The sequence below is a fragment of the Larimichthys crocea genome, unplaced genomic scaffold (genome assembly GCF_000972845.2).
Source record: "Larimichthys crocea isolate SSNF unplaced genomic scaffold, L_crocea_2.0 scaffold97, whole genome shotgun sequence".
NCBI classification, from domain to species: Eukaryota; Metazoa; Chordata; class Actinopteri; family Sciaenidae; genus Larimichthys; species Larimichthys crocea.
The window spans coordinates 851,069-875,272 of record NW_020861315.1 but is presented as its reverse complement, the minus strand read 5'-3'; the positions used below and the strand labels follow the sequence as shown (position 1 = coordinate 875,272).

The 24,204-nt window shown below is 40.3% G+C and overlaps 1 protein-coding gene and 1 long non-coding RNA gene across 3 annotated transcripts in view; one reads left to right on the top strand and one right to left on the bottom strand.

The window, feature by feature from the left end:
* LOC113745591 (uncharacterized) overlaps positions 1-1,548 on the top strand; it is a 30,227-nt gene extending 28,679 nt beyond the window's left edge. The window contains exon 4 of the long non-coding RNA XR_003462215.1: positions 1,443-1,548. This is a non-coding gene — a long non-coding RNA (uncharacterized LOC113745591). The remainder of the gene's footprint in view (positions 1-1,442) is intronic.
* On the bottom strand, positions 224-11,924 carry LOC104919620 (dysbindin). 2 transcript variants are annotated; one of them, XM_010731681.3, is made up of 4 exons: positions 11,464-11,924; positions 2,581-2,730; positions 2,033-2,182; positions 224-1,682 (listed from the first exon to the last, which is right to left on the bottom strand). In XM_010731681.3, the coding sequence occupies exons 1-4, from the start codon at positions 11,504-11,506 to the stop codon at positions 1,393-1,395; spliced, it is 633 nt and encodes a 210-aa protein (XP_010729983.1). In that variant the 5' UTR covers positions 11,507-11,924; the 3' UTR covers positions 224-1,392. The 2 variants fall into 2 exon arrangements, with proteins under 2 accessions (XP_010729983.1, XP_027133094.1); XM_027277293.1 differs by lacking the exon at positions 11,464-11,924 and adding an exon at positions 2,836-2,919.
* Positions 11,925-24,204: the final 12,280 nt, after the last annotated feature.

The following is a 24,204-nucleotide window of genomic DNA, read 5'->3' as shown; positions in this document are numbered from 1 at the left end:
AGCATTCAGTTTTGTTTGTTAGATGTTATTTTTGACTATTCGGTTAGAAAGAGGTTTAGAAACGTAAGTTTGAGAGAAATGCATTGCAGAGACAACCATGGAACTTGGCTGTATTAGAAAAGCCTAAAGCGAACCCAAAACTGTGAGTGGAGGACATCAAACACAGGCAAACATACAGTAAATTCAACCATTTTAACTTTTTATTTAGTTCATAGCAAGATGTTCAAATGGGGAAGAGATACACACGATGAATAACACTGTAAAAAGGTCTTGAAAGTAGGTTCACCTACCTGTTGCATTGTAATTATTATTGTATTGTACCACTTGCACGCTCCCACACACACTTGCGTGTGAACATACACAGGCATGACCACAGAAATCTTTGTGAAATGAATCACTCGCTCTTGGTCATATATTTTGCCAACTGTCTAATGATTGTACTTTGAGGTACAGGTTTCACCTGCCATAGTTCAGCAGAGCAATACTCTGTAGTGGTTGAACCTCTGACTTATTAAACTGTAAATTTGCACCATTCCAGTCTGTAATGTACAGTCAGTGTCAATTAATCTATGCTACAGTGCATGTGTTATATTCATGTTAAGGTCAAACCCAATGATCTACATGATCTACACACCAATAAATAAGAGGAAAATCCAAGGCACAGGCAATGTTGGCACTGTTGCCTTACAGCAAGTGTTTTTTATTGTTGTTGTTGTTTTTGGTTTCCTCTAGCTACTCCAACTTCCTCCCACAGTCTGAAGACATGCAGGTTTGATTAGGTAATTAGAAATTCTAAATTGCTCATAGGTGCAACTTTGAATGGCTCTCTGTCTTTATGTATCAGCTACGTGATTGTCCAGTGTGAGCTTGGCTCCAGCCCCCGTCACTCTCTAAGGAGGTATAGATAATGGATAATTACTTTTTACAGGTTGCCTTGGATTTCCCTTTTCTTTGTATTTGTCTGTATTTGTTTCTGATTATGACTCTGCTCTGTTTCGGTTCTTTTACTTGTGGAAAGGCTTTAAAGCAAAGATGCACTGTGGCTTTTCTGTTTCACATGGCTGTTCAGCACATATGCTTTCAAGACAAAATGGGCACGGTTTCTTTCTGGCAATAGGAAACAAGTGGTATGACACATCAGGAAACAGGAATGTTGCCAAGAGTTCAAACAACAAAACAATTTAATTAATTTAATCTTTAACAGTTACTAGGAAAAATAGAGACTATTTTAGTTGCAAAGAAAAATCCAAAGTACATAGGAAACTTTCATAAGACACAGCCAGGTCAACCATGCAGGGGTTTCCCCAAAAGAAAGGAATGCAAATGTAGAGACAGAGAAATAGAAAGAGATCTTTTTACCCTCTGTACCTCTACAAAGAGTAAAGTAAGTCTTTATGAAGATTTAGTTGCAAGACATCTTTCCTCTTCATCTTCCTCCTCAGTTTCTTCATCTCTGGTATGGGGAACGGAGGTCAGAAGCAGAGTGTCGGCATGGACTTCTTCATCATCCGACTGGATCACAGGTGTGTCGACTCCTCCCTCGCTGCTATCGCTGGAACCAGACGATGTAGAGGACATGCGTGACTTTGTGAGGACTTCATTTTGCCGTTTCAAAGGTGCACGCTCCCTGTACACCACCTCTGCATCTTCGTCTTCCTCATCTTCTTCTTCGTCCACACACTCTATTGGCAGAGGGGATTAGAACATTTGTTCTGACAGTGCTAGTTTTCTTTTTTTTTTTAGCATGGGTATTTTACATGTATTTGTGTAAGATTAAAAATATATATTCCTCTGTAGTAACATCTTAAAATCTCTTACAATTCCATATTAATATTTCCTCTGATGAAGTACAGATGTACACATACATTACAACCCTGTTTGGTTCAATAATAATGGAAAAAGTCTCATAAATCTTCATCGTTTTGTGTTTTTTGACACATTTCATTATATGCTTTTGTAAAAATTTGCATTAGAAAACAGATAAGAATTATTTCTTTATTATTATTATTGCAAATTGAAGCAAGTGGTGCACCTGGTAGTGCAGATGCTAGCGCTCCCTCGTCAGCTCCTGAACCTGAGTTAAGGAACACGTCAAGGGCCTCCTGGTCAGAGATGTCCATCAGGTCCATCTGCTCCAGGACATCCACGTTCACTTCCATAGAAGAGATGCTTCCCATGGGGGCTGCAGAGAAAGACAGAAATACTTATGCAACATAAATACGCACTTTTTATTTCAAGGTGATACAGATTTAAATCTTTAAAACTTTCAGGTCTATTTAAATGATGTTAATAAATAGTTACAATTAAGCATCAGCTAAACATTTATTTAAAACCTGTTCTGTACAGCTTCTGCAAAAAATGTTTCCCATCAAAAACTAACTTATAAATCATTAGAACAAGCAAAGACATGTCATATCAATTTTATTTGCAGATTTGCATATTATAAATTTGCCTCAAAGGGCAATCATTAGATGTTCTCAAAAACTGTAAGAAAGAGAGACAGAGAGAGATCCCTCTTTTCAAAGCAGCTGTTATGCCCCCAGGACAGAATTCCATGTAAAGTTATAGAAAGTGACTGACGTTTTCTGCAGTCAATCTGCAGGTGAGCAGACGGCAGGTAGTTGTCCATATCATGCTGGTAGACTTCTTCGAAGAAACGCTGTCTGTCCCTCATCTTCAGGTGCTGTGCAGAATCATTGTCCAGCACCCTCTGAGAGTTGTCTGTCTCCGCTGACCACAAAAACAAGACAAAAAAACAAATAAGAAAAAATCCCTTCAACTGTTTTTTAAGGCAGTTTTGTGTAAAAGATTTTTTAGGGATGCAAACAAATTTACTTTTTGTTGATAGCAGTCTTACTCTGCCTGTCTGTCTGTTTTTATTTTTAAAAAAACAAAAAAACATTTCCTGTTCCAGTTCCCTGGTATCCTAGAGATGAATGGTCCAGTCATTAACTGAGTCTTTGTTTGTTAATGCCATTTCTTGCACCTCAAGCTTTGATGAATGAGATGAACTTCCATGGTAAACTAAACTGGCAGCAGAGTTGGTTTCTAAACAGTAAGTCGGTGCAATCATGTGTCTCATTGCTATGACATTTACGAGGTACGTGAATTTATTATTCAATTTATTAATTTTTACTGTAAGTAACATCTTAAAATAAAATAAAAAACGGTCAGCTGTCAATCATTTGTTAGATTATGTTCTTGTTAATTGAAGTAATCACTGGTGTGTTTTTTGGCAAAAAAACAAAAAATTACACATTACTAGTAATAAGATTGGTAAAAATAATGTGAATTTGATGTGTAGCAGTAATTTAGTTAATCTATCTAATTTAGTTAATTTAGTTAGATTTTAATCACTAATCACACGAATCACACTAAATATTGACTGCATCATTCCTAGTTTCTGCTTGTTGAAGGGAAAATAAAGTGGGATTAAAAGGTTGACTGATATGGACATGTTTTTGTTTGCCTGGTGCAAAAGAGCTGTTACTGAAGTTAGGTAACCAAAGAAATTGCACTGACTTGTACAGTGCAAGATCAGTGCAACATCTGTCAATATTATAACATCTATGACATTAAGAAATCTTCTCAACCCCCATGATTAGCTGCAGGCTTTTTGCTGAACAAACAGAACTACCTGTAACATAAAACAAAATGCCAACTGAATATGAATAATTTATCAGTGTTCAACCAATAACTATTTTGTACTAGCAGATAATCTCTAATGTCTCTCATACAGGAAATGAAATAATTCTCTTGTTTTAGTAACCTGCTGTCATTTACAGTCCATTTATTAGAATAGTTCAGGTATTCTCTACCTTTCCCCCTGTTTTTTCTTTCTCTTCTCACATTACTTCTTTACTTCAGTCAGCCCTTTCCGTGACTTTGCAGATGTTATTATTCTGATCTCTCGTGGCACATGACACACATTGCAGCTGTTATACCTGTATGATCAAACAAATGTTTGCTTAAAAATGATCTTTTGGGGGCATTTATGCCTTTATTTATATGTACAGTATTTAACTTACACACACTTTTGCAATTGTTTTTGCATTTGGATTGGGTTGGAGTGTGATAATTAGGGTAAGTATTTGTAAATGTGCCCCTAATCAAGTACCATCCTTGAGCTATAGTTAATCCTTTCTTGATGTTTGTACACTCATACATATGCAACCAAGAGCTCCAGTAAAGGACTAGACAGCCACTGCAAACCGTACAATTTTCTGAAGGTCCCCAAGCTAGCAGTCTGTGACAAGATATGTTTTGTTTTTTTTTAATGCATGCAATGCAGACATGTTTTGAGAAACAAGAGAGATGTCCTTAGGTCTACCTCCAACATTGACCTCTGCCAAGATGACCAGCTGTGATTGTGTAACCTTGCTACATACTTCTCAGCACACGTTGTGCCTTCACCCACTGGGCTCCATGAGCTGACATGTTGACTCATGTCACCGGTGTTATGATGTTTGTGAGTGTGAGTGTGCATGTTCACATAAAACCTTGTGAGCGTGTGCTTATGCATTTATGCTTTTGTGTGTGCATGTATCTGTACGCATGCTATTCAGTTTATGCTCATTTTGTCACCCAGTGCATGTAACGTGTAACAACCTTTGTTTACATGATGCCAACAGATGAATAAAAATTAAAATAAACTAGGGCTGTCAATCGATTGAAAAAAAATTTACTAATTAATCGCAAAAATTTATGTAATTAATCGCGATTAATCTATCAATAAATGTATCAATAAATTAAATGCATTTTTCTGAGACTGAAGCTTATAATGAATATTTATTTATGTAAAATGATCAAATTAATGTAGAATAAACACAGAGAAAGTATATTTAAATTCATTCATTTTATTGGCTTAAGGTGCACATATGCACAGTGCAAATAGAAAAAAGCCAGAATGAGGAAATATACTGAGGAGTGCCACACTCCTGTAGTGTAGACTGGGTGTTTTGCTTTGAGGTGATATGTTAAAGTCGTGTTACTTCTGTGGAATTTAAATTCGGCTTTGCAAACTGTGCAAATTGCCTTGTTTTTGTCCAACGAGCCGTCGGGCAACTTTTTAAAATGAAATGTTCCCCCTAAAAGTCCGTCCTTATCCATCTTTACACCACAGACTCTCCTTTAGTTAGGATAGATCATAGACATATATGCACAGACTCTCCTTTAGTTAGGATAGATCATAGACATATATACATAGACGCCGCATTGAGCAGGTTGATCCGTTGCTGCGATACGTTAACGTGTCCGCCATATTGGATGTGGCAGATCTGCCCGTAAACTAAAACAAGCAGGGCCGGTTTAGCTGTGGGCAATGTGGGCGACCGCCCAGGGCGCAGTCTCCGTGAGGGCTTTAAGTTAATGCCTCTTATACACCCATTAACACACACACTATCTGGGAAACAAAGCTCTACTTTGCCACATCCAAAATGGCGGCCGCCACCGGAAGTAAACAAAACCGCGTTAATTGCGTTAATTTTTTTTAACGCGTTAATTCTTTAAAATTAATCGACAAAATTAACGCGTTAATTTTGACAGCACTAAAATAAACACATCTCCCTCTTCAGACAGCTCCATCTCTGGAGACACAGCTTGTCAATCTGTCAGTCACTGCTCCACAGCCCTGAAGAGAGAGGTATGTCCACTCTCATGCACAAATGACAGCCCTTTATTCACTAGTCATTAAAGCTGTCTGTGGAGGCAGGAAACAACTGTTAATAGTCTCTCTTGTAGATATTTCAACAGTCAGTGAAGTAACTGTGAACACAGTCAATGACATACAGCTCACCGTGTTGTTAAATATAAACCAGTGTCCAGATGTTAATGTGAATGTTACATATACATCTAACTAGAGGAATTTCTCTTAATAGGGTATGCTGAGATGTTTATCTTATTGCTGGTATTCATGGCATAAATAATTCCCACAACGCCCCAGACACTGTGTCTGTACCAGTCGGACCCTTATATATGTTTTATATATTAAATGTCATATTTGCATTAGCATTTATGGAGACAGTAGTAGTCATATATGTAAGCATAATTAAAGCAAAGATTTACATACGATATGTAATGTTAAATATGAAAACATTGATCTTCAGGCATCTGTGCTATGCAGTGTGTTATTTACTGAGGTAATCACAGGCCCTGGTGCGTTTTATGGCATTTATGGTCATGTAGCTCATCATAGCCATTGCCACTCTCTACTTCTTCTCCATAGCTCCGAAAACTGCAATGTACTGTAACAAAAAAAGAATAACAAATTACTAAGGAAAGATCAGAGTGAACGGTTTGGTAAAATCACTGATTTAGCTTTAAAAAGTACTTTTTCTAGAAGAACTGGAGGGTCACATGATGGGTCAGGTCCTTAAAGGTAAAAATTTACTGCTTTCCCAGTTTTAACATTCCACTAGTACAATGTCTGTTGTTTGAATAGTGTTCAGCCAAACAAGACATTTTATGATGTCATGCTGCAAGTTGTGTGGGATTTTTTCTTATTGTTCTGTCATTTTGTGTAGACCAAACAACTAATCAATTAATCAGCAATTATGCAATAATTTCCATGTCACCCATCTGTGTGTCCTATGAGAAACACCAAATCCTCATAATGAATAAGCTGGAACCGTCAAGCTCTTTTTGGAAAGTAGAGCAGATCCACCACTAACAGCATTATCCCATACCGCAAAGAATTGCAAAAGTGCGCTGCCCTAACCAGATCAAGACAGCATGCAGTGTGACTCAGTTGACTCATGACCATTTTCTTGCATGGCATTTGCAGATCATGGTATATCATTGTTTTTTAGGGGTATACTCTTCAGGGAGACCAATGACCTCAACATGCACAAATTGTTCATCCAGGAGTTTATTTAGCTCCAGTGGAAAGCTTGAGACTAGCAGCAATGTCAAGGCTTTAGATGATGATGATGATGATGAAACTACACAGCTTATGTAAAGTTCAGCATTGCCTGCTGGCCTGATAAGCGTCTCTCTCTCCCTCTCTCTCTCTCAACCTCTCCCTCTCTCCTTACTCATATTGAGATAGCCAGTGGACTTATCCAACTCACGTACGTGTGCGCGTAAAACACTGACTCATCTGGATAACCTCTGTGTTTTCTTCCACCCCTCTGTGGAAGATGTGTGGGGTGGCTCCATGCAAGCTGGCTAATGTTACATTACTGCCATACTCTGTTTGATGTGGGTTGATATCCTCCATTGGAGGTAATCACTTGTTTTTTATACGGATTATTAACCGCCAATGATCATACTGTATGACTGATGTTTTTTGGCACTAGACTGCTAGTTTAACTTTCTCAGTAAGCTCAAAGGAACAACAAACCTGTTAGAGGAGTTCTAAAGAAAAACCGCAATCATTGAACTTTGAATGTTAAGCAAATAGTTGGCTGTTGTGTTCTTAGGGAATGCTTACCTTGTGTGGCCTATGTAATAGCTTACAGAAGAGAAGGAAAAAAGAGAGTAGAGGATAGTCTTCAAATCCACACTTATTTATCCGACGTATTGTATGACTATGACTGCTGACACTGCACTGAAACACATTATGGCTTTGTCATAACCACTGATGGACAGTAAAAACAATATTATTTGAAATCCAGAATTAATAATTCAGTATGACTGCTGTGTGCAAAAAGTATCTCACGTCCGATTCTGCTGATCATTACCCAGGGACACAGCAGTGTTGTTGTCATTGCCACTGCATAACAGGATTCAGGAATTAGAAAGTACTGTATGTCTCAGTTCAGAAACCACTACTCTGATGTAGGTGTAGGCAGGACTCCAGGCTTGTATGCTAAAGCTGCACCTTTGAGACTGTTCACTCGGGCTGATTGATGAATTCAGCAATTTGTTTTCTGTTTTGGTATGATCTCTGACTCTGGAAGATTCTTGGGTCATACAATAATTGACATTTGTTATCTTTGGCTGCACAAATTCGACTAGTGGAAACAGAAATTATGTTGTCATGTATGTTATGTAATGTACAAGTATTAAGTAAATCATGATAGTAAGAGTCCACACACTTTTCTTCCATTTTATTCTGTTAACATATAATATTAACAGACTACAAAGGACACCTTGCTCGCCGTGTTTACAGCCAATGATTGTTCTACTTAATTTTCAATTTATTACCCAGTGTCATTAGATTAAGTTGAGTGCAGGTTAATAGGTATAACAGATATTGCTTTCATGTTTTACATCGTCTGTCGGTTACTACTGTTGGTAGTGAGATAGCTAGCAAGGCATGCTAATGTTTTGGGTTTACGTCAAGACAAACACAGGGTTTAATTCATTCATTGTCATGTGTTTTTGTAACACATGACAACTCTTGATACACCAAATACAGGTTCATCCAGACAGGGGCTTCCCATTCCTAGTAACAGTTACAAAATATATTGAACAATCTCAGGTCAGGGAAAGGATTTAGCAAAATGTTAATTTCAGTGTACAGAACGCATGACCATACATTTAGCCTTAAACATGGAGTTTGTTTGCATGTTAAATCCTCAAGTTTACCTTCAAGAACTTGGTAAATATAGCAATTTAGGAAAGAATTACAAATGCAGCTTTATTTGCCATTGGAGGAGGCTGAATTTTGACTCTATAGCCCTTTCACCATAGGGCCTCTTGTGCTTTTGTTCATCTCAAGCTACCTCACTCTGGCTTGAGACAGAAATACAGTTGTTTTCTAACTGTGTCCAGCTTTACAGTATTTAAAGAGCTGTCCTCTGAAATTCCATAACACTTGTGATCTGTGACAGGACCTATGGCCCCTACTAAGAAATCCCTGCTCCCTCTCAGCCCACACTGCACCATAATTACCCAGGGCTTACTGTTGCATAATGCTGGTACAATCCTTCAACTGCACACCCTACAACATTGGACTCCTACTGTATTGTAGTGCATGTCTATGCAAGCTCACTTAGCCTTGCTGGTGTGTACATGTATGTAGGATGAGTTGGCTGAGTTTGTGGGAAAGGTAGAAAGGAAGGAAGGATGAAAGAAGTTTGTCAAAGAAAGGAGAATGTGGTGTTATGCAATCGGAGCCTGCTGTGCATTATTCCTCATATAAAGTAACTGTAGTGTCAGTGATTTGAGGCAAAGGGCTTTACTGGGTCTGCTTGCCTCAGCTAAGCCTCATACTGACAAACACAAGCAGGCACCATGCATTTTTTGTGCATTTGTTATGTGTCAAGGAAAACACACTGAATAAAAATAATTTAACTGGCTTTAATGCCAGAAGAAAATATTTGTTTTCTCTCTGTTGTCCGTCCTTATTCTTCCTCCTACAGATGCTTTCACTCATGGATTGCTGCTATCAGACCCTCAGCACTTATTTATGTCAATGAAACTAACACAAATGTAGAGGTGGTGTGTGTATGTGTGTGTCTCAGAGAGTGGTGGGGGTGGGGGTACAGGGCCAGAGGTGACAGTTGAGCCGAAGCACATGATTTTTTCATCCTTCTGATTATTCTCATGTCTGATTCTTTTGCCACTTCCACTGCTCTGATCCTCACTGCTATATTCACATTCAAAAATGACACATCAGTCTCTCAGGTTGTTTAATTTTGCCCCAGCATGAAATGTGCAATTTCTTCTTTCTGATTATCTTATCAGTATCTTGTTCATGATGAAAACATTGAGCTTTGGACATGTGCATCATTAGCCTCCCTGTGTCATTTTAATGCTGCAGTCATACATCAAGAGTCCTGGGAACTGCACTGGAAGAAGGGAACAAATGTTCCTATTGAACCAAAGAGTCACATGGTGAAGCACTCAATCCCCTTGTGGCAAGTGGAAAAAGAAATCCCATGATCATCTTTCTGTTTTCAGTGAACGGAGAGACTGGGTGTTTGTGTGTGAAAGAAAGCGCTTGTAAGGCAGTTGCACTGCATGGCCAGTCACATTTGACAGCCCATCTATCTCAAACTCCACCCCTCCTCTCCTGCAGCTCTAAATTCCCCCTGGGGGCCTGATGATGGTGTCACCCAGCTCTCAGCAGTATACAGCCAGCGACAAAATTTTTAGGTATTACTGCTATTATTTACCGAGCCAACCGCTCTCTACTCTGCTGGCCTTGTAGCCACAGCAGTCCATCAAGCATAAATCATTTATGAGTGAGATCACTGCACCACAACAGCAACCTCCCCCACCATGCTTCCCCGCTCCCCTCTCCACACAGGCCCATATCCATAAACATACAGCCATGTAGTAGAAAGTAAATCCAGACAGGTCATTTATGATTCCGGCATCCCGGCATAATAATCATCGTACTACGTCATACTGCAGGCCTCCTGAGGCCTAGAGCAGCAAATACTTTATATGAACACATTTAAAATCTACATGTTTCATTACTTGACTCTCATCTTCAGGTTTTTATGATCCCAATGCTGCTGTTATATCTTGAACCATGTCTGACCACCCGCTTTGTAAGTGTCTGATTGGATATGTGTATTCCCAGGCCATTCATATTCCCAAAGCCATTAGGGCTCTTCACTCAGGGCTAAATGCAAAGATGACCTCCAGCCACATCCACTGCTCCCTATTTAGGTCAATCAACAGGGCTCTCAGTAGTCTCCATAGAGCTCATATGTGGTCCTCTGCCTGCACACTTTAACACTCATGCAAACCCCACTCAGTAACATATTCATTAAAGCAGCAAGTAGTATGGGAATAGCAGATCATTCTCTTAACACTTCACACTAGCACACAAAAAGCATCACATGTGAGCTAATTTGTTCAATTAGAAAGCGAGCCGACATTCCTCAGGCAAGCAGGTAGCAGTTAGCATGTCTTCCCCTGTTCTATATTAAGACCTTCCTTTAGCTTAGTCACACTCTTAGAAGTGGTTGTTATCCCTTCACTGTGATTAAACCTCATCTGCATCAACAGTGCCACACCTCCATCAAAGCTGCCAGGCTAACTAAAACTAAAACAGATTATTATTGCTTTGGACAAAGGTTTTTACAGTAGTTGCTAATGAGGCTCAAGGCTATACTAAGAATAAACTGTATATTTAGTTTTTTTTTGTGAGTAATAATTTAATGGTGTTCAACACTGTAGCTCAGAAAAAAAATGCAACAGACTGTATGGGACAAAAAAATCCAGGTAATAGTAATCTGTTATTTAACAACTATTGCAGAATTAAACATCTTTCATGATGAAATGGTTTTGTCCGCTCAACCAATAGGGAACAGGAAAATACTACACTCAATACAATTAAACTTTCCTTTGCCTGGGAGATGCAAAAAATGTCCTGAGAGACTGTAAGGAATGATTTATGAATGTAGTAAATACATGCTCAGAATGAAAGAGCACATAAGTCACAACAACAATGCTGAGTAAATCCCTATACAGGACATCAAGTAACAAATTATTGTAGGATGCTGCAAGTCTGCTTAGTTCTCTTCAGCTCCATTTCCGTTAACTGACACACTGTTAGTTACTTACATGCCAGACGCTTGTTGTGGTTGGCTGATCCAGTAGACGACATGATCCAGTAGATGTGGGACTGGCTGAAGAGAGTGTTGTGCCTTTGAGTGTGTGTGTGGATTTTTTTCTTGTCCCCTCCTGTCAAGGCTCCAGGACAGGATGCTGGTATGTGTAGTGGCTGATCATCTAGTCACTGCATCGCTTGACTTTGGCACCAGGAGTACATCAAAGATAGTACATCCAAATATCACTTTATCTCTCTCCCCTCTTCTCTTCTCTTCCTTCCACTCTGCTCTCTGCTTTTGCTGTGACCGCCGTCTCCCTCCCACCCCCCTATCAGATCGCCTTTGCTGTTCTTTTAAGGTTTTCCCTCTCACTGCTTCACACTCATCTCGGCCGCCTCTCTGTTTCACTCACACACACACACACTCTTACTCTCTCTGTCAGACAGGCTCAGTAGGGTTGTAAGGAGCTGTGCAGCTTAGGACGTGGGGGGGAGAGTGATAGTGGGCTATGGCATTGTGGCCTGTACCAAGTGGTGACGACGAGGGGGTCAACAGGAGTATAGGCTTTTTTTCTACATAATATTGAGGAATATACCAGGATTAGGCCCCTCCCATCTGAACCATCACTGCTTTGCTTCAGAATCACTTTGTAGAAGTGAGAGAGGGTACCGCATATTAATAAATCACCACACACTCACTCAGCATATCTGGAAATCAAAGCACTTTATGCAATGTGTAATAAAATCTGTGTAATGCGGCATACCGTTGTGTTACATGATGTCATGTTAATTTATTGGTACGGTTTAATTAATGATCTTGTTAAAGTTGTATTCTAGGAATCGAGTGTTGTAGTTGGTGGGCTCTTGAGAGACAGTTTAACTGCAGCCATACCAGCAGCCCTGTTAGGCTGCACAGCAGTGCTTTTAGTTAAACGATGGCACCATCATGCTAAGTGGCAATGCTAGCATGCAAGTGCAGTCATAGTGTTTACCATCCCACAAGTGAACTGGTGTATTTCGTGTTTTTTAATAAGTAATGTTTGAATTAATCATTAAAGATTTTTAACACTGTAGCTCAGAAAAACAATGTAACGCACCATATGTGACATGGTATCCAGGTAATACTAATTTGTTATCTAATTAATGCTGCATCACTGTTAATTAAAATGTTTACCATCTCAGTTTGGTCCATTAGTATACGAGCTACTTTCTAATTACCACTAAACACAAAGTAAAGCTGAGGCAGATGGGATTTTATTAGCTTTGCTACTATTTGGCCATTAAAGGGGCAATACGTAAGTTTAGGTCAGGATTGTAGATCAAGTATAAGATTAGAAAAATATATCAACAGAAGGTGAAGAGCTAACTAACCTTTCACTTCTCAGCCTGTCTGCTGAAGTAAAAGCTCAGACATGCCGTCATTATAAAAGCCATCTCCAGGCACCCAGAGCTCTATGATGCTGATTCATCTTTACACATAGACTGGACAGAAACATTGCTTAGATATTGCTTAGAGAAAAGTAAGACAATGCAACATTTTCTTTCTTTACCGAGCTGAGCCTTAGCATTGCCCTCACTGAGCTGAACTCATCTTGCAGACAGACTTGAGAAAATATCAATTCAGACTTTTTCAAAAATCCACCCTGAGTCATCATGATGTACTTTCTTCAGCATGCTTTTGTTCCATTTATTGCAATCAAAACAGCAGACTCTGTGATTAGCATAACCACTTGACATTACCGCTAGGAGAGTTTGGACAGTTTGCTATACATTGTTGAGTATGTTGCTAGGTTTATTACGCACGTATAACTGTAAACAGTTTTAAACACTGTGATCACACTGTGGATGGGAAGAGGTGAAACACTGTCCAATATTGGTTTTGAGCATTTGGCCAGGATTTACAAATTTTTACACCATTCCTCTCTGGAAAACAGCAATGATTTTAAAACTTCATCCCCGCATTGGCTAACGCAGGCCTTCCTCTTCAAACTCAAACTAAGATGAGCTTAGTGGCATCATAAGGGGTACTACTGAGATTCCCCTGTATCTGTTTACAAACCCCTTATTATTTATTAACAACTTAATAATAATACATTAAGATCCAAAGTTGTGTAAAATCAGTTAGGCTGGTGTAAATTCTCCTCCAGAATAGCTTTGTCTATTTAGCTATCACTCCGATGTATTAGGAGAGCCTGTCTAATGGGTGGCTTGACTACACACCTTCTGTATTTATGTAAAAGAGCAGCAGAGCTTCCGCACAACTTATTAACATTTAGATCTGCATACTCGACAGCTAATTAAAAGGTGAGGAACCCGTTGCCCTTTATTAATGACCTGATAACATTTAGGGTTGATTGCAAATCAGAAAGTGCATCGTTAATTATGTATTAATAGTAGCAGAAGGTCACTCTCTCCCTGATATTTCCCATGATTTGTGCCATTGAGGGAGTTTGCAGATAATTGTTGTTGTATATGTTTTGGAAAATATAATAAATCTTTGCAAATCAAACTTTGCCTGGCCTTTGTTAAGATGTTTCTTAATGCAAGCTTGAACAACAGCACGTAAGCAAGTACTAACGTGTAATTAAGCACAGACACACACAGAAAAAACACACAGATTCCCACAAATACACAAACTCCTGCAAACGCACAGTGTATCTGTCACACATGGGGGTTAATAGGCACTTAGCATCACAGATTCTTGCAGGTCCTGACTCCCCCTTCCCTAATAAGAGGCTTCTAACGGCCAATTACATCACACTTCAGCTGCAAGAGGCAGCTCAAGCCTAACCACTAATGTCATTGCAGGCTACATAAGGAGAGAGAGAGTAAGTATAATACGATATGATTCATGGCCTGTTCTGCTTTACTCTGATGCTGTGGTCATTTCTGAACTCTGAGATGATTAATAACAGTTTCACGGACAATTCATTTAGACACCTAAATTTGCATCGAATATCACAGCCATATTAAGGCCGTGTTAAATCAGCCATTTCCTTTTAGAGTCTTCATAATGACTTATATCTCTGTTGACATATCCAAAAGATGTGAGGAAAGATTCCCCCTGTCATTACATAATGCTATTGCATCATCACCTGTGTGGAGCACGTAACAGTAAATCTTAAACGTTCCATCTCGTAGGCTCATTAGTGGGTCAATATTGGCATCTGCTGGTGAAGATCCTGTATTACATTTTAGCTCACACAAAGGGAACACCTGCGATATTGTTCCCTTTACAAGCACAATGTTTCTTTCAAGAGATTTCTTGACTTTTTTAGCCACTTCTGTAAGTGAAATGCACCAAATAAGACTATGCTTGTTGTCAATGTCAGGAAACCTGTTTTTCAGATCTCGACGAACAACAGATGAAGTTTATTCTTTTGATCAGACGTGTCTTTGGAAAGTAAAACAGAATAATAACCACACTTTAAATTCGCATTTCAGGTTTTAGCTACTCCCAGGTTTAGTTCATTCAGGTTAACAAAAGGGGATTTCCAGTGACTATTACACAGTGTTATTGTGTGTGTAACCATGAATGTGTATGCATGCCTGTGTGTGCATGTGTGTGTGTGTGTGTGCGTGTGTTGTGCCTGTTGCTCTTTCAGCTCTATCAGTGCTGGCTTCCTCTTTGAAACTGCGTTGTCTCAATTTTCTGCAGCATAGTCTCTGATGTGGCTTGTGAGTCATACTGTGGTAAATATACACATTTGTGCATGCGCACACACATAAAGGCACAGTCACAGGCACATGTATTCACATCTACACACATACACGCACACACATATGCATGGTCACTGTAGTTAGTATTCCCATTGCCTTCATGTTACACTTTGGTTGAGCAATACACAGTAAGCCTGCTGACACAAGCTTTTGGATTTTCTCAGGTGAAAAACACACTGTTAAGCCTCAGCAACAGACAGACAGACAGGAAAAAAAAAAAAAGTTCTCATCTTCACTTCACATCTTCACAGCCACACCAGACAGTAAAGTCAAAGCCCTCAAACTTTATTAAAAATATCACATTGTGCTGTATGGGGATATTCTGGGGGTCACCATGGCAACAGACATCCAAGTGCCAAATGCATGTACATGCACACCTGCCTGCCAGTGTTCCAACTTGTGCCTCTGAACCTCCCTGTTAGACAGTATCTAGGTGCTGTTTGCTAAATGTGGCAGGACGGAGAGGCGACAGTAGCAGAGCCTTTGTTCTCAGAGAGAGGAGCACACAGCTCTGTCAAGGTGTTAATTAGCCATTGTGAGACAAGAAAGTTGTTAGGATTGTGCCTGCTTCAGCTGTGAGATGCACAACCTTTGTGTGAAACAGAGCTTTGTCTTGCCAGTCTTCGTAAAGAATGCAACACAGTTAGTGACAGCTTCTTTCTTCTTTGAAAGCAGCACAGCTTTATAAATGCAGTCACATTTAATACTCTGGTTCAGTGCTTCTACCTGTTAAAACTTTCTGACAGCACTGAGTTCAGTATAATATAGCATTTCTCGCTTGTGTTCTGTCTCCCCGCTGCTCTGGATATGTATGTTGTGATATAAAGTTTACTCAAATTTGAAATCATCAGAGCTCTTTGATTGTGTAATGCGTCTCTGAGGACAAGCTGTGAAAGTGTGCACTTGGAAGGATCAGTTTTGGGTTAACATGATGGTTTGTGATGTCAGTTTTGCAAGCGTGTGCAGTGTTTTTCAGTGTCTAAATGAGATCTAGTGACTCATGTGGAGAAAACAGGCTGCTTGGACTGGGTGACTGACAGTATCGGTTTGACTCGGCATGCTGAGCCTTGTCACTGATATACACCAGTGAACTTCATATGTTCTTGTGGATATTAGTCATTGTCAGATGAAAAATTGAACCACACAGTCAAATCGTTGAGATGACCTGTAAATATAAAGGCCAATTATATTTGGTGTTTCCTGAGCATAAAAATGTCAGATGATGAGTAAGATATTGTGTGTCAACACGATAAAAAACACAGAATAATCTATTGTAGGGAGGCATTTACATTATACATATATTACAAACCTGTGATTAAATCTGTGAATAAGTGAGTGCTGCCATACAGCAATTACTTTAAACATCTTTTAATCTTAACTGAAGGTCTAGAAAACTATATTTACAGAACATGGCAGGAAGTAAATATAATATGCATAACTATGTTTTTTTTGTGTGTATAATCGCCTGAAAATACAAACCACTATGTTTTTATTACATTAAAAACAAGCTTTTTATATCTACAGATGCTGCAGGTCCTCTTCCACACACTGTAGCTCCAACTTGCTGAAGACAGAGCTTGGTCATTTAACATGAGAACTTGTAAAATTATGATTATTATTATTTTGGGTGCTACGATAATAAACATAGACATAAAAGTGCCAATATGTCACATGTTTAAACAGATCTATTATTTACGTCTCTCTGGGGATTGCGTATAACAGTTCACGTTTGGAAATAAAATTGCATTTGGATGTTTCTGTGTGAATGCGCGTGTGTGTACGTGAATATATGCATGAGTATGTGAGTCACGCACCACTATCCAGCCCCCTGGGCTTCGAGTTCTGATGCCCATCTTTCAGCTCCTCTACTGCACACTGAACCCAGTGAACCTTCTGCTGTTTACACTCTCCCCCTCCTCCTGCTCACTCTGTCTCTATTTATCTCTCTCACACACTCGCATGCTCATCTATTCTCCCTCCGTCTCTCTCTTACTTTCTCTCTCCATCTCCCTCCAGCCCCCTACAGTACATCTCCTTTTCTCACGCGCTTAATGTTGCGTTTTCAGTCTTTTCTCTCGCAAACCCTTCCTGCGTCTCTCTTTATAACTGTGCCTCTGTGTATCTACCTCTGCAGATCAAGACATATTCAGACTCAGTCTCTTACTCTGTAAGGTTCAGACAGACACTCAGGGTCTCTCTGTATTAGGGATGTCTCTTTCAGTGTATAGATGTGCGGCCAGAGAAAGAAAGAGACAGAGAGAGAGGAGGTGACAGAGAGAGGGGGTGGAAAGAGAAATGCAAATGGAGAGAAAAGGGATGTTTGTGCTTTCAAGCTTTCTACTTGAAAAGAAGGTGAAGAAGGAATCGTCCTCCTCCACATCTTCCTCATCTCATTGCCATCATCGCCATCTTTGTCCTTCCAAAAGCAAACGCATTCCATCAGGTTGCAGAAAGTCGAACAGCTGCTGTGTCGTCAGCCCTCTGCTGCCCACGCCGAGCCCCTTCTGTCAGTTACAACTTTGTCCAACAGCAGACTGCTAACAATGTGGCTCTTTTATCTGTTTGTTTGCATGTCTGTGTCAGCAAATCTCCTTTTTTTCATGAATGAGGATATGTGTGTGTGTGTGTGTGTGTGTGTGTGTGTGTGGGCATAGTGTGCCTGGGATAGTAAGGGAGAAAGGTACAGGAGGGGGAAGAAGGGGGCAGCATGCCACTCGTGTCAGCTCTTCCAGGAAGCGTGAAGCACCATTTTGAGTCTGGTTGACGTAACCCCCCCTCCCTAAAAAAAAAGAAAAGAAAAAAAGTACGTCATCTTTGGCCCCAGAGCTCTGAATTGCTTTGCTTGCACTTCTCTGGCACATTGTGGAACTGAAACACGCTATTAATAATCCTGGTTAAGTGTGAGTTGTGAGTGAGTGAGTGAGTGAGTGAGTGCGCATGTGTGTGTGTGCGTTGGACACAGCTTGAAAGTCCATTGAGCTGTGTAGAGGAGGTAAGCGGACATCACATGACATGCACCTGAAAAGAGCCCATCTCACTGCGGCAGAGAACACTTTGTCTCTGTGCATGTGGGGTTTGCACATGTATCTGAATGTGTACTAATGAGTGCAAGGTACAGTATCATGTGCATTTACAGTACGTGTGCGTGTGAGAGGGTGCTTAAAGAGTGTGCGACTGCTACAATGAGAATTACGCACTCACCATAAGTCATAAGGTGTTATTTCCATGTGTGTAGCACATGCCTGTTGCATGGTCATAATGCTTGTTTCTTGGTTGTAAATATACCTAATCAATGCGGATTTATTCTTTTCTTTTCACACTGTCATGCCCTTTTTCTCCCTGAGGCAGAGCAGCCCTCTTGGCAGGGTTTCTTCACTTGGTGACACAGGTTGGGAACCCCGGGAGTGGTCACGGATAGCTCAGATTCACAGTAAATGGCTAATCGGGTATCAAACCAGCGGAGAAGAAAAAGCGCCTCCACTCCGTGTCTCATTCATTATTCACAGCCAGCAAATGAAGTTGGTACAGTGGGAGCAATCAATTATAGATGAGAGAAGGTAGGCAAGAGAAAGAGAGAGAGAGAGAGAGATGAAGGGGATAGAGAGAGGTCTACATTGCATGCAGCAAAGCTTTAGCATGTCAATGAACATCACAGTGGTATTTTACAACCTGCATGCACACAGTTACTCAGGTAATGGCCTCTCCAGGCCTAGAATCTTACGTAAAGAGGCTTTGAGAGAGATCTGTTAAGTGTGCGTGCAACTTTCACGATGCACCAATGGCATTTATTTGATAATGACTAAGTATGCTAAGTTTGTAGTCCCTTGGTTCTCTTGTGTGCATACTTGTGTTTCTCTATGGCTCGCTGCACTGACACAGTCATAGCGAAACTGCAATGGGCCTTTTCACAAATGTCGAGCGACAGTCATAGCGTCCCCTCAGTAGGTTACAGCTTGCTCCGAAACCAGGATATAAAATTGGTCCAGATGCATCATTGTAGAATTAACACATTCACAGTCTTTGAGCTCCTCTGTGTTTGAGTCACGCAGTCGTCTTTTACGTCTTATTCATCCCTAACTATAGTATATGTTCCACATGCTATACCACAAACAGAGATAATTTAGTAGTGATTTTTAGGAATGGAGAATAACATTCATTGGTATTCTTGTTGCTGATTGTGCCGTCTTTGGTATATGCAATTATTATTTGTAGAAACGGTTCATGCTGCCACCTTCAATGCTCTCTGATTGAGCCTTTGTTCCTTTCGATACTGTATTATTTCGCATTCAGTAATTTTTATTTGGTCGAAACTAAGAGTAAAGCAATAGCTTTGATCACATATTTAATTTTTGGGACTTTCCTTCACAATCAAGCGGGCCTGTTACCTTAAGTTGATGTTTATCTTCTTCTGTGCCACTAAGCCATAGTGGCAGTTTCACAACTCCAACCTCTGGCACTTATACACCCATTTGCATCCATTGTGGGGCTGTCCCATACGTGCACACACAAATTTGAGATAACACACATCACTGAGATTCACATTAGTTGTGGAGAGGTTTCTACTTTCTGTGCTTTCTCTACAGCTGTCCATAGCATCGTGCACAGCTGTTTTCATTGAGCCTTCATTGTTTGTTTGTCGGAACATTTGTATCAGTCTCTCTGTCACCTCACTATTCGTTAAATGTCAGATATTGGCTCCTGGAAACTGCTCTATTTGTGCCGTCTGTATTTGGTGTTTGTGTGTTAGTGTGTGTGCTAGTGTGTGTGTGGGCAGAGAGGCTGTTTGATGTGAGTCAGATCCAAACCCAGGCTGGTTTCTCTCACATGTGTGTGGGACGCATCCAGATGGCTTCACAGGGCTGCACAAATGTCACTCTGATAATGAGACAACAGGGCCCGTTGAAAATACAGGTAGCAGGGCTGTGGTGCATGCTTTAACACACACAAACACAAACATAAGAGAGCCAGAGAGATGGGGAGAAAGGCAGAAAAGTGGAGTCCTCGATGCAAATACAAACAAACACAATAAAACGTACAAAAATCACAATGTTAATAACGATCATCGTGTCCACAGCGAGGTTGTGTTATTTTCCCGGGCAATGTGACGCAAGAAATGATAAATCCAATAATATTCATCCACTGACCTGTGCTAAACAACAACTTCACCTCCGTCCTGTTCAGTCTTCGGGGGTCATCACAGGTCGCCGCTCAGTTGCCATGGCAACAGGAGACACGAAGGAAAATTCTCCTGAGCACTAAACAGTGACACCTTATGCCGTCGCCGACAGACTCGGTTGAGTTGCACATACAAGTGTGAAAGCAGGAGTGAGAAGTTGTTGTTTATTTAATTTTCTTACGAGTCACAAGAGTGGCCTGTCAACCTCACTCTTTTTTTTTCTCACACTCTTGTCTTTCTCTTTCACTCTCCTGCATTAAAAACCCATTTTCGCACTTACCCTTGTGGACATTTGCTCACACATATTTTCTTTGTCTGCATAGTTCTCTCACGCAATATATTCCTGTTATTTTGAACAGCAAAGCACAGGTGCAACCCTGTCTGTGAGATAGTATCTGTTATTCCAGCTCTCCAACTGCTGCGACCTAATGTAACTATTGCACCTACATTGTCAAACCTCCAACAGCTCAGTCAGCCTCATGAGGTTACTGCACCTGTTTGTCTAACGCGCACACAAAACACACTTTATATATCATCGCACAGTCACAAATACTAATCCACTGACACCATTATGATCCGTGGCATGTGTATGTGTGGTGTGGGTGGCGTCGCTGCTGTATCAAACACTGTCCACTGCTGGCAGCAAATTTCCTCTGAGGTGATCTGTTATAGTGACAGGGCAGCAAGTATTTTTAGCCAGAGAGAAAGGACAAATAATGAAGCAGGAAAGACAGAGGGAGACAACAAGGGGACGAGTGGAGAGATAGAGAGAGAGAGAGGGAGGGAGAGAGAAAAAGGGGGAGTGAAATCTGAGGGTAAACCAAAACCACCTGGATGTTGCTGACTTGCTGCTCTTCTGTTTAGAGCACAGTCTATATACATCACATTACACACTCACATACCCGCTCATACCTCATGGTCATGCACACACATGCCCCCCTGAGCACGTGCATAAATACAGAGACACGCTGATCTTGAAGGTTCAGATGCGGTAAAATATTAAAGTAGAATTCTGGTTTATTAAAATTTGGGTCATAGTTTTGGTTAAGGGAAGATTTTGAAAGTAATTTCTGAAATCTGAAAGTGAACGTTTTTATCGTTTATCACATATCCCAAAATAACGAAATGAATGATACATTACACACAGAACCAAAAAGTTGGTCTATAAACTGTAATGGATTTTAGTTGGTTGCCAGAAAAATAATCAGCAACTATTTTTTTATTATAACTGAGTCATTGTTAAAGTAATTTTTCGAGGAAAAATATTAAAAAAAAGCTACATATTATCTAGTTTTTGGGTCTTCAGTTTGAGGACTTTCTGCTTTTTTTCATCCCACCATGGGGAAATTTATTTGTGACAGCAGCTTAATATAGAAACAAAAGTAGAGAAGGCCAAAACAAAAAAACCAAGCACAATAAACAGACAGAAATATCTAAACTACACAATAACCACGAAAAAGTAATCAACCTTCAAAGACAGACAAAGTACTGAGGATAAGGCAGACAAGTACCGAGGATAAGAGAGATGATAATAAACTGAATATCTTTGAGTTTTGAATAAAGCATTTTATGTTGAGTTGAAGGACATTTGATGGACTAAATGATTAATCCAAAAATCAATCAATGAAAATAATAATAATGTCTCCATTCAATCATTTTTTTTATCTTCTGAATGGGTTTTTTTTTTTTTTTTGGTTTACAATCCATCTGCACATCTGACTGCTTGTGTCTCTTGCTGACTTCTTTTTAGCGCTATGTTTTCAACATTGCACTACAGTAGTCCTAAACCAGAATTATCCTTCACGTTAGGAGTTAAGTATAGTGGAACAAGCGTCACAGCACTGATAAAGCGTTTACTCAGAATAGCAAATATGGAGTGAAAAATAAAACTTAAGGGACACGGACAGAGATAGACTTCTTCTTTTTACTTCTCCTTTTTCTCAATGGAATTCTTACAAGAGTAGGACTTTGGTTTTTGGTTCCGTTGTCACAGCAGCAGTCAGCTCTGGCCTTAACCTCAAAGTGGCGGGTAAAACAAACTCAGAGCGGTGGTCGGGACATTCTGGTTTTCACGCGCAAGTTGTGAGGCCTCTGTGTAGCACAATGTCCCCCCTCTCTCTCTCTCTCTCTCTCTCTCTCTCTCTCTCTCTCTCTCTCTCTCACTGGTTTGTTCCCTGAGTCAGCACTCTGCCTCAGCTCCAGTTTCTCCCCGGCCCGCCTCTGCCCGCCTGCCTGCAGGACACTATTAGGACATCACTGGGTGTGTGCGTGTGTGAGCGTCTATGTGAGCCCATGCTTGTGTGTGAGTGAGTGTGTGTGCCTTTGTGGGAGAGAGCTACTGTTGCATTTACGTGGTCAGGTCCTCTCACCATCTTATGCAATACGATATTTTTCACTTTGCGAGTAACCCTGGATATTTCTGTCTGCTTCACCGAATCAGCTATTGTACCAGCGCACCATAAAAGATGCACGTCTCCGCTAGCTCTCCCAAAACACTCCCAGTGGGTTTTGTATGTTGTAGTGAGTGTGTGTGTGTGTGTGTGTGTGTGTGTGTGTGTGTGTGTGTGTGTGTGTGTGTGTGTGTGTGCCCGTGTGTGATCTACTACTAGTTCAGCTAACATGGCCCAAAAATAGAAAACTGGAGAGGTGTGAAGTAGAAAAGGAAAGGACATTTTAGTAGAGGAGTAACTGACACTGGGGTGACTCACTCTCACACACACAAAAACACGTGTGGTGTGTTCATCCAAACTCATACACATACATCCTGACACATGTATGCACTGTATATAGAAAAACATAACATAACACACACAGAGTTGTGAAATCAGCTCACATTGGCTTTGTCACTGTTGAGTGTGTATGTGTTTATGTGGGCGTTTAGGCAGAAATCACGGGTTTGTGTCTCGCTGCCATGTGAACGGCTTTTAGTTTGTGTGATTCCACTCGTCCACACACATTACAGTCAAAAGATTCCCCATCTTTGGCTTGAGATACTGCCACACACTCACTGTGCCTTCATAAGCTCAGTTACCTTCTTTTTTTTTTCTCAATGAAACAGAGACTTTTATCTCCGAGCTCTGTGGCCCACCGTAGAATCTGAAACTGTAATATGGTGAGGTGCTGAATTGCCTCCAGGCACCCGATTTAAGGGTCAACAGGGTCAGGTTTCAACCAGTGAGACCCTGACACCCTTTCTGTGCTCGTTAAGGTGATCAAATCTAATCAGACCATTGGCATTTGTATCTGTTTACACTCTTGAAAGTCCCTGATTGATCACTTTAAGCTATCCACACATGCACTCAGATGCATTTTCATCTTGATTTACTAAATAAATATTAAACTTCTGATGGCATTGCATGTTCGTTATGTTGCCAGATTTCCATTTTTTGGGGGTCAAATTTGGTCCTGTCCTGATTTTATCAGGTGAGTTTATCGTCTGAATTTATTGTGTTGTTCTAAAGTGATTTGTCATTCTTGCCTCCCTGACTCAGCGCTATCGTCAGTGAACTGAGGAAACAAAAAAGTTTGAAAAATACCTCATCCCTAATTTCATGTCACTGACATTTTTGATAATTACTTACTACAGCTTTTCACTCAGCTTACAGAGTGATGTTTTTTCCCAGTTCTATTTTCACCAGTGTTTATAGGATGTTGTAGTGCGAATGCAGAAGTGAAAATGGGAGAGAGAGAAGGAGAGAGGAAATGATACTAAGACGTTTGGCCTGTGCACTGCCTAATGATCACAAGAGCAAAAGATACATGCACGCATATGAACACACGCACCATGTGATCTCTTGATAAGTGCTGGAATCACCCCCTCCCACTCTGTCTCTGGTTGTTTGATCACAATCTCCCTCCT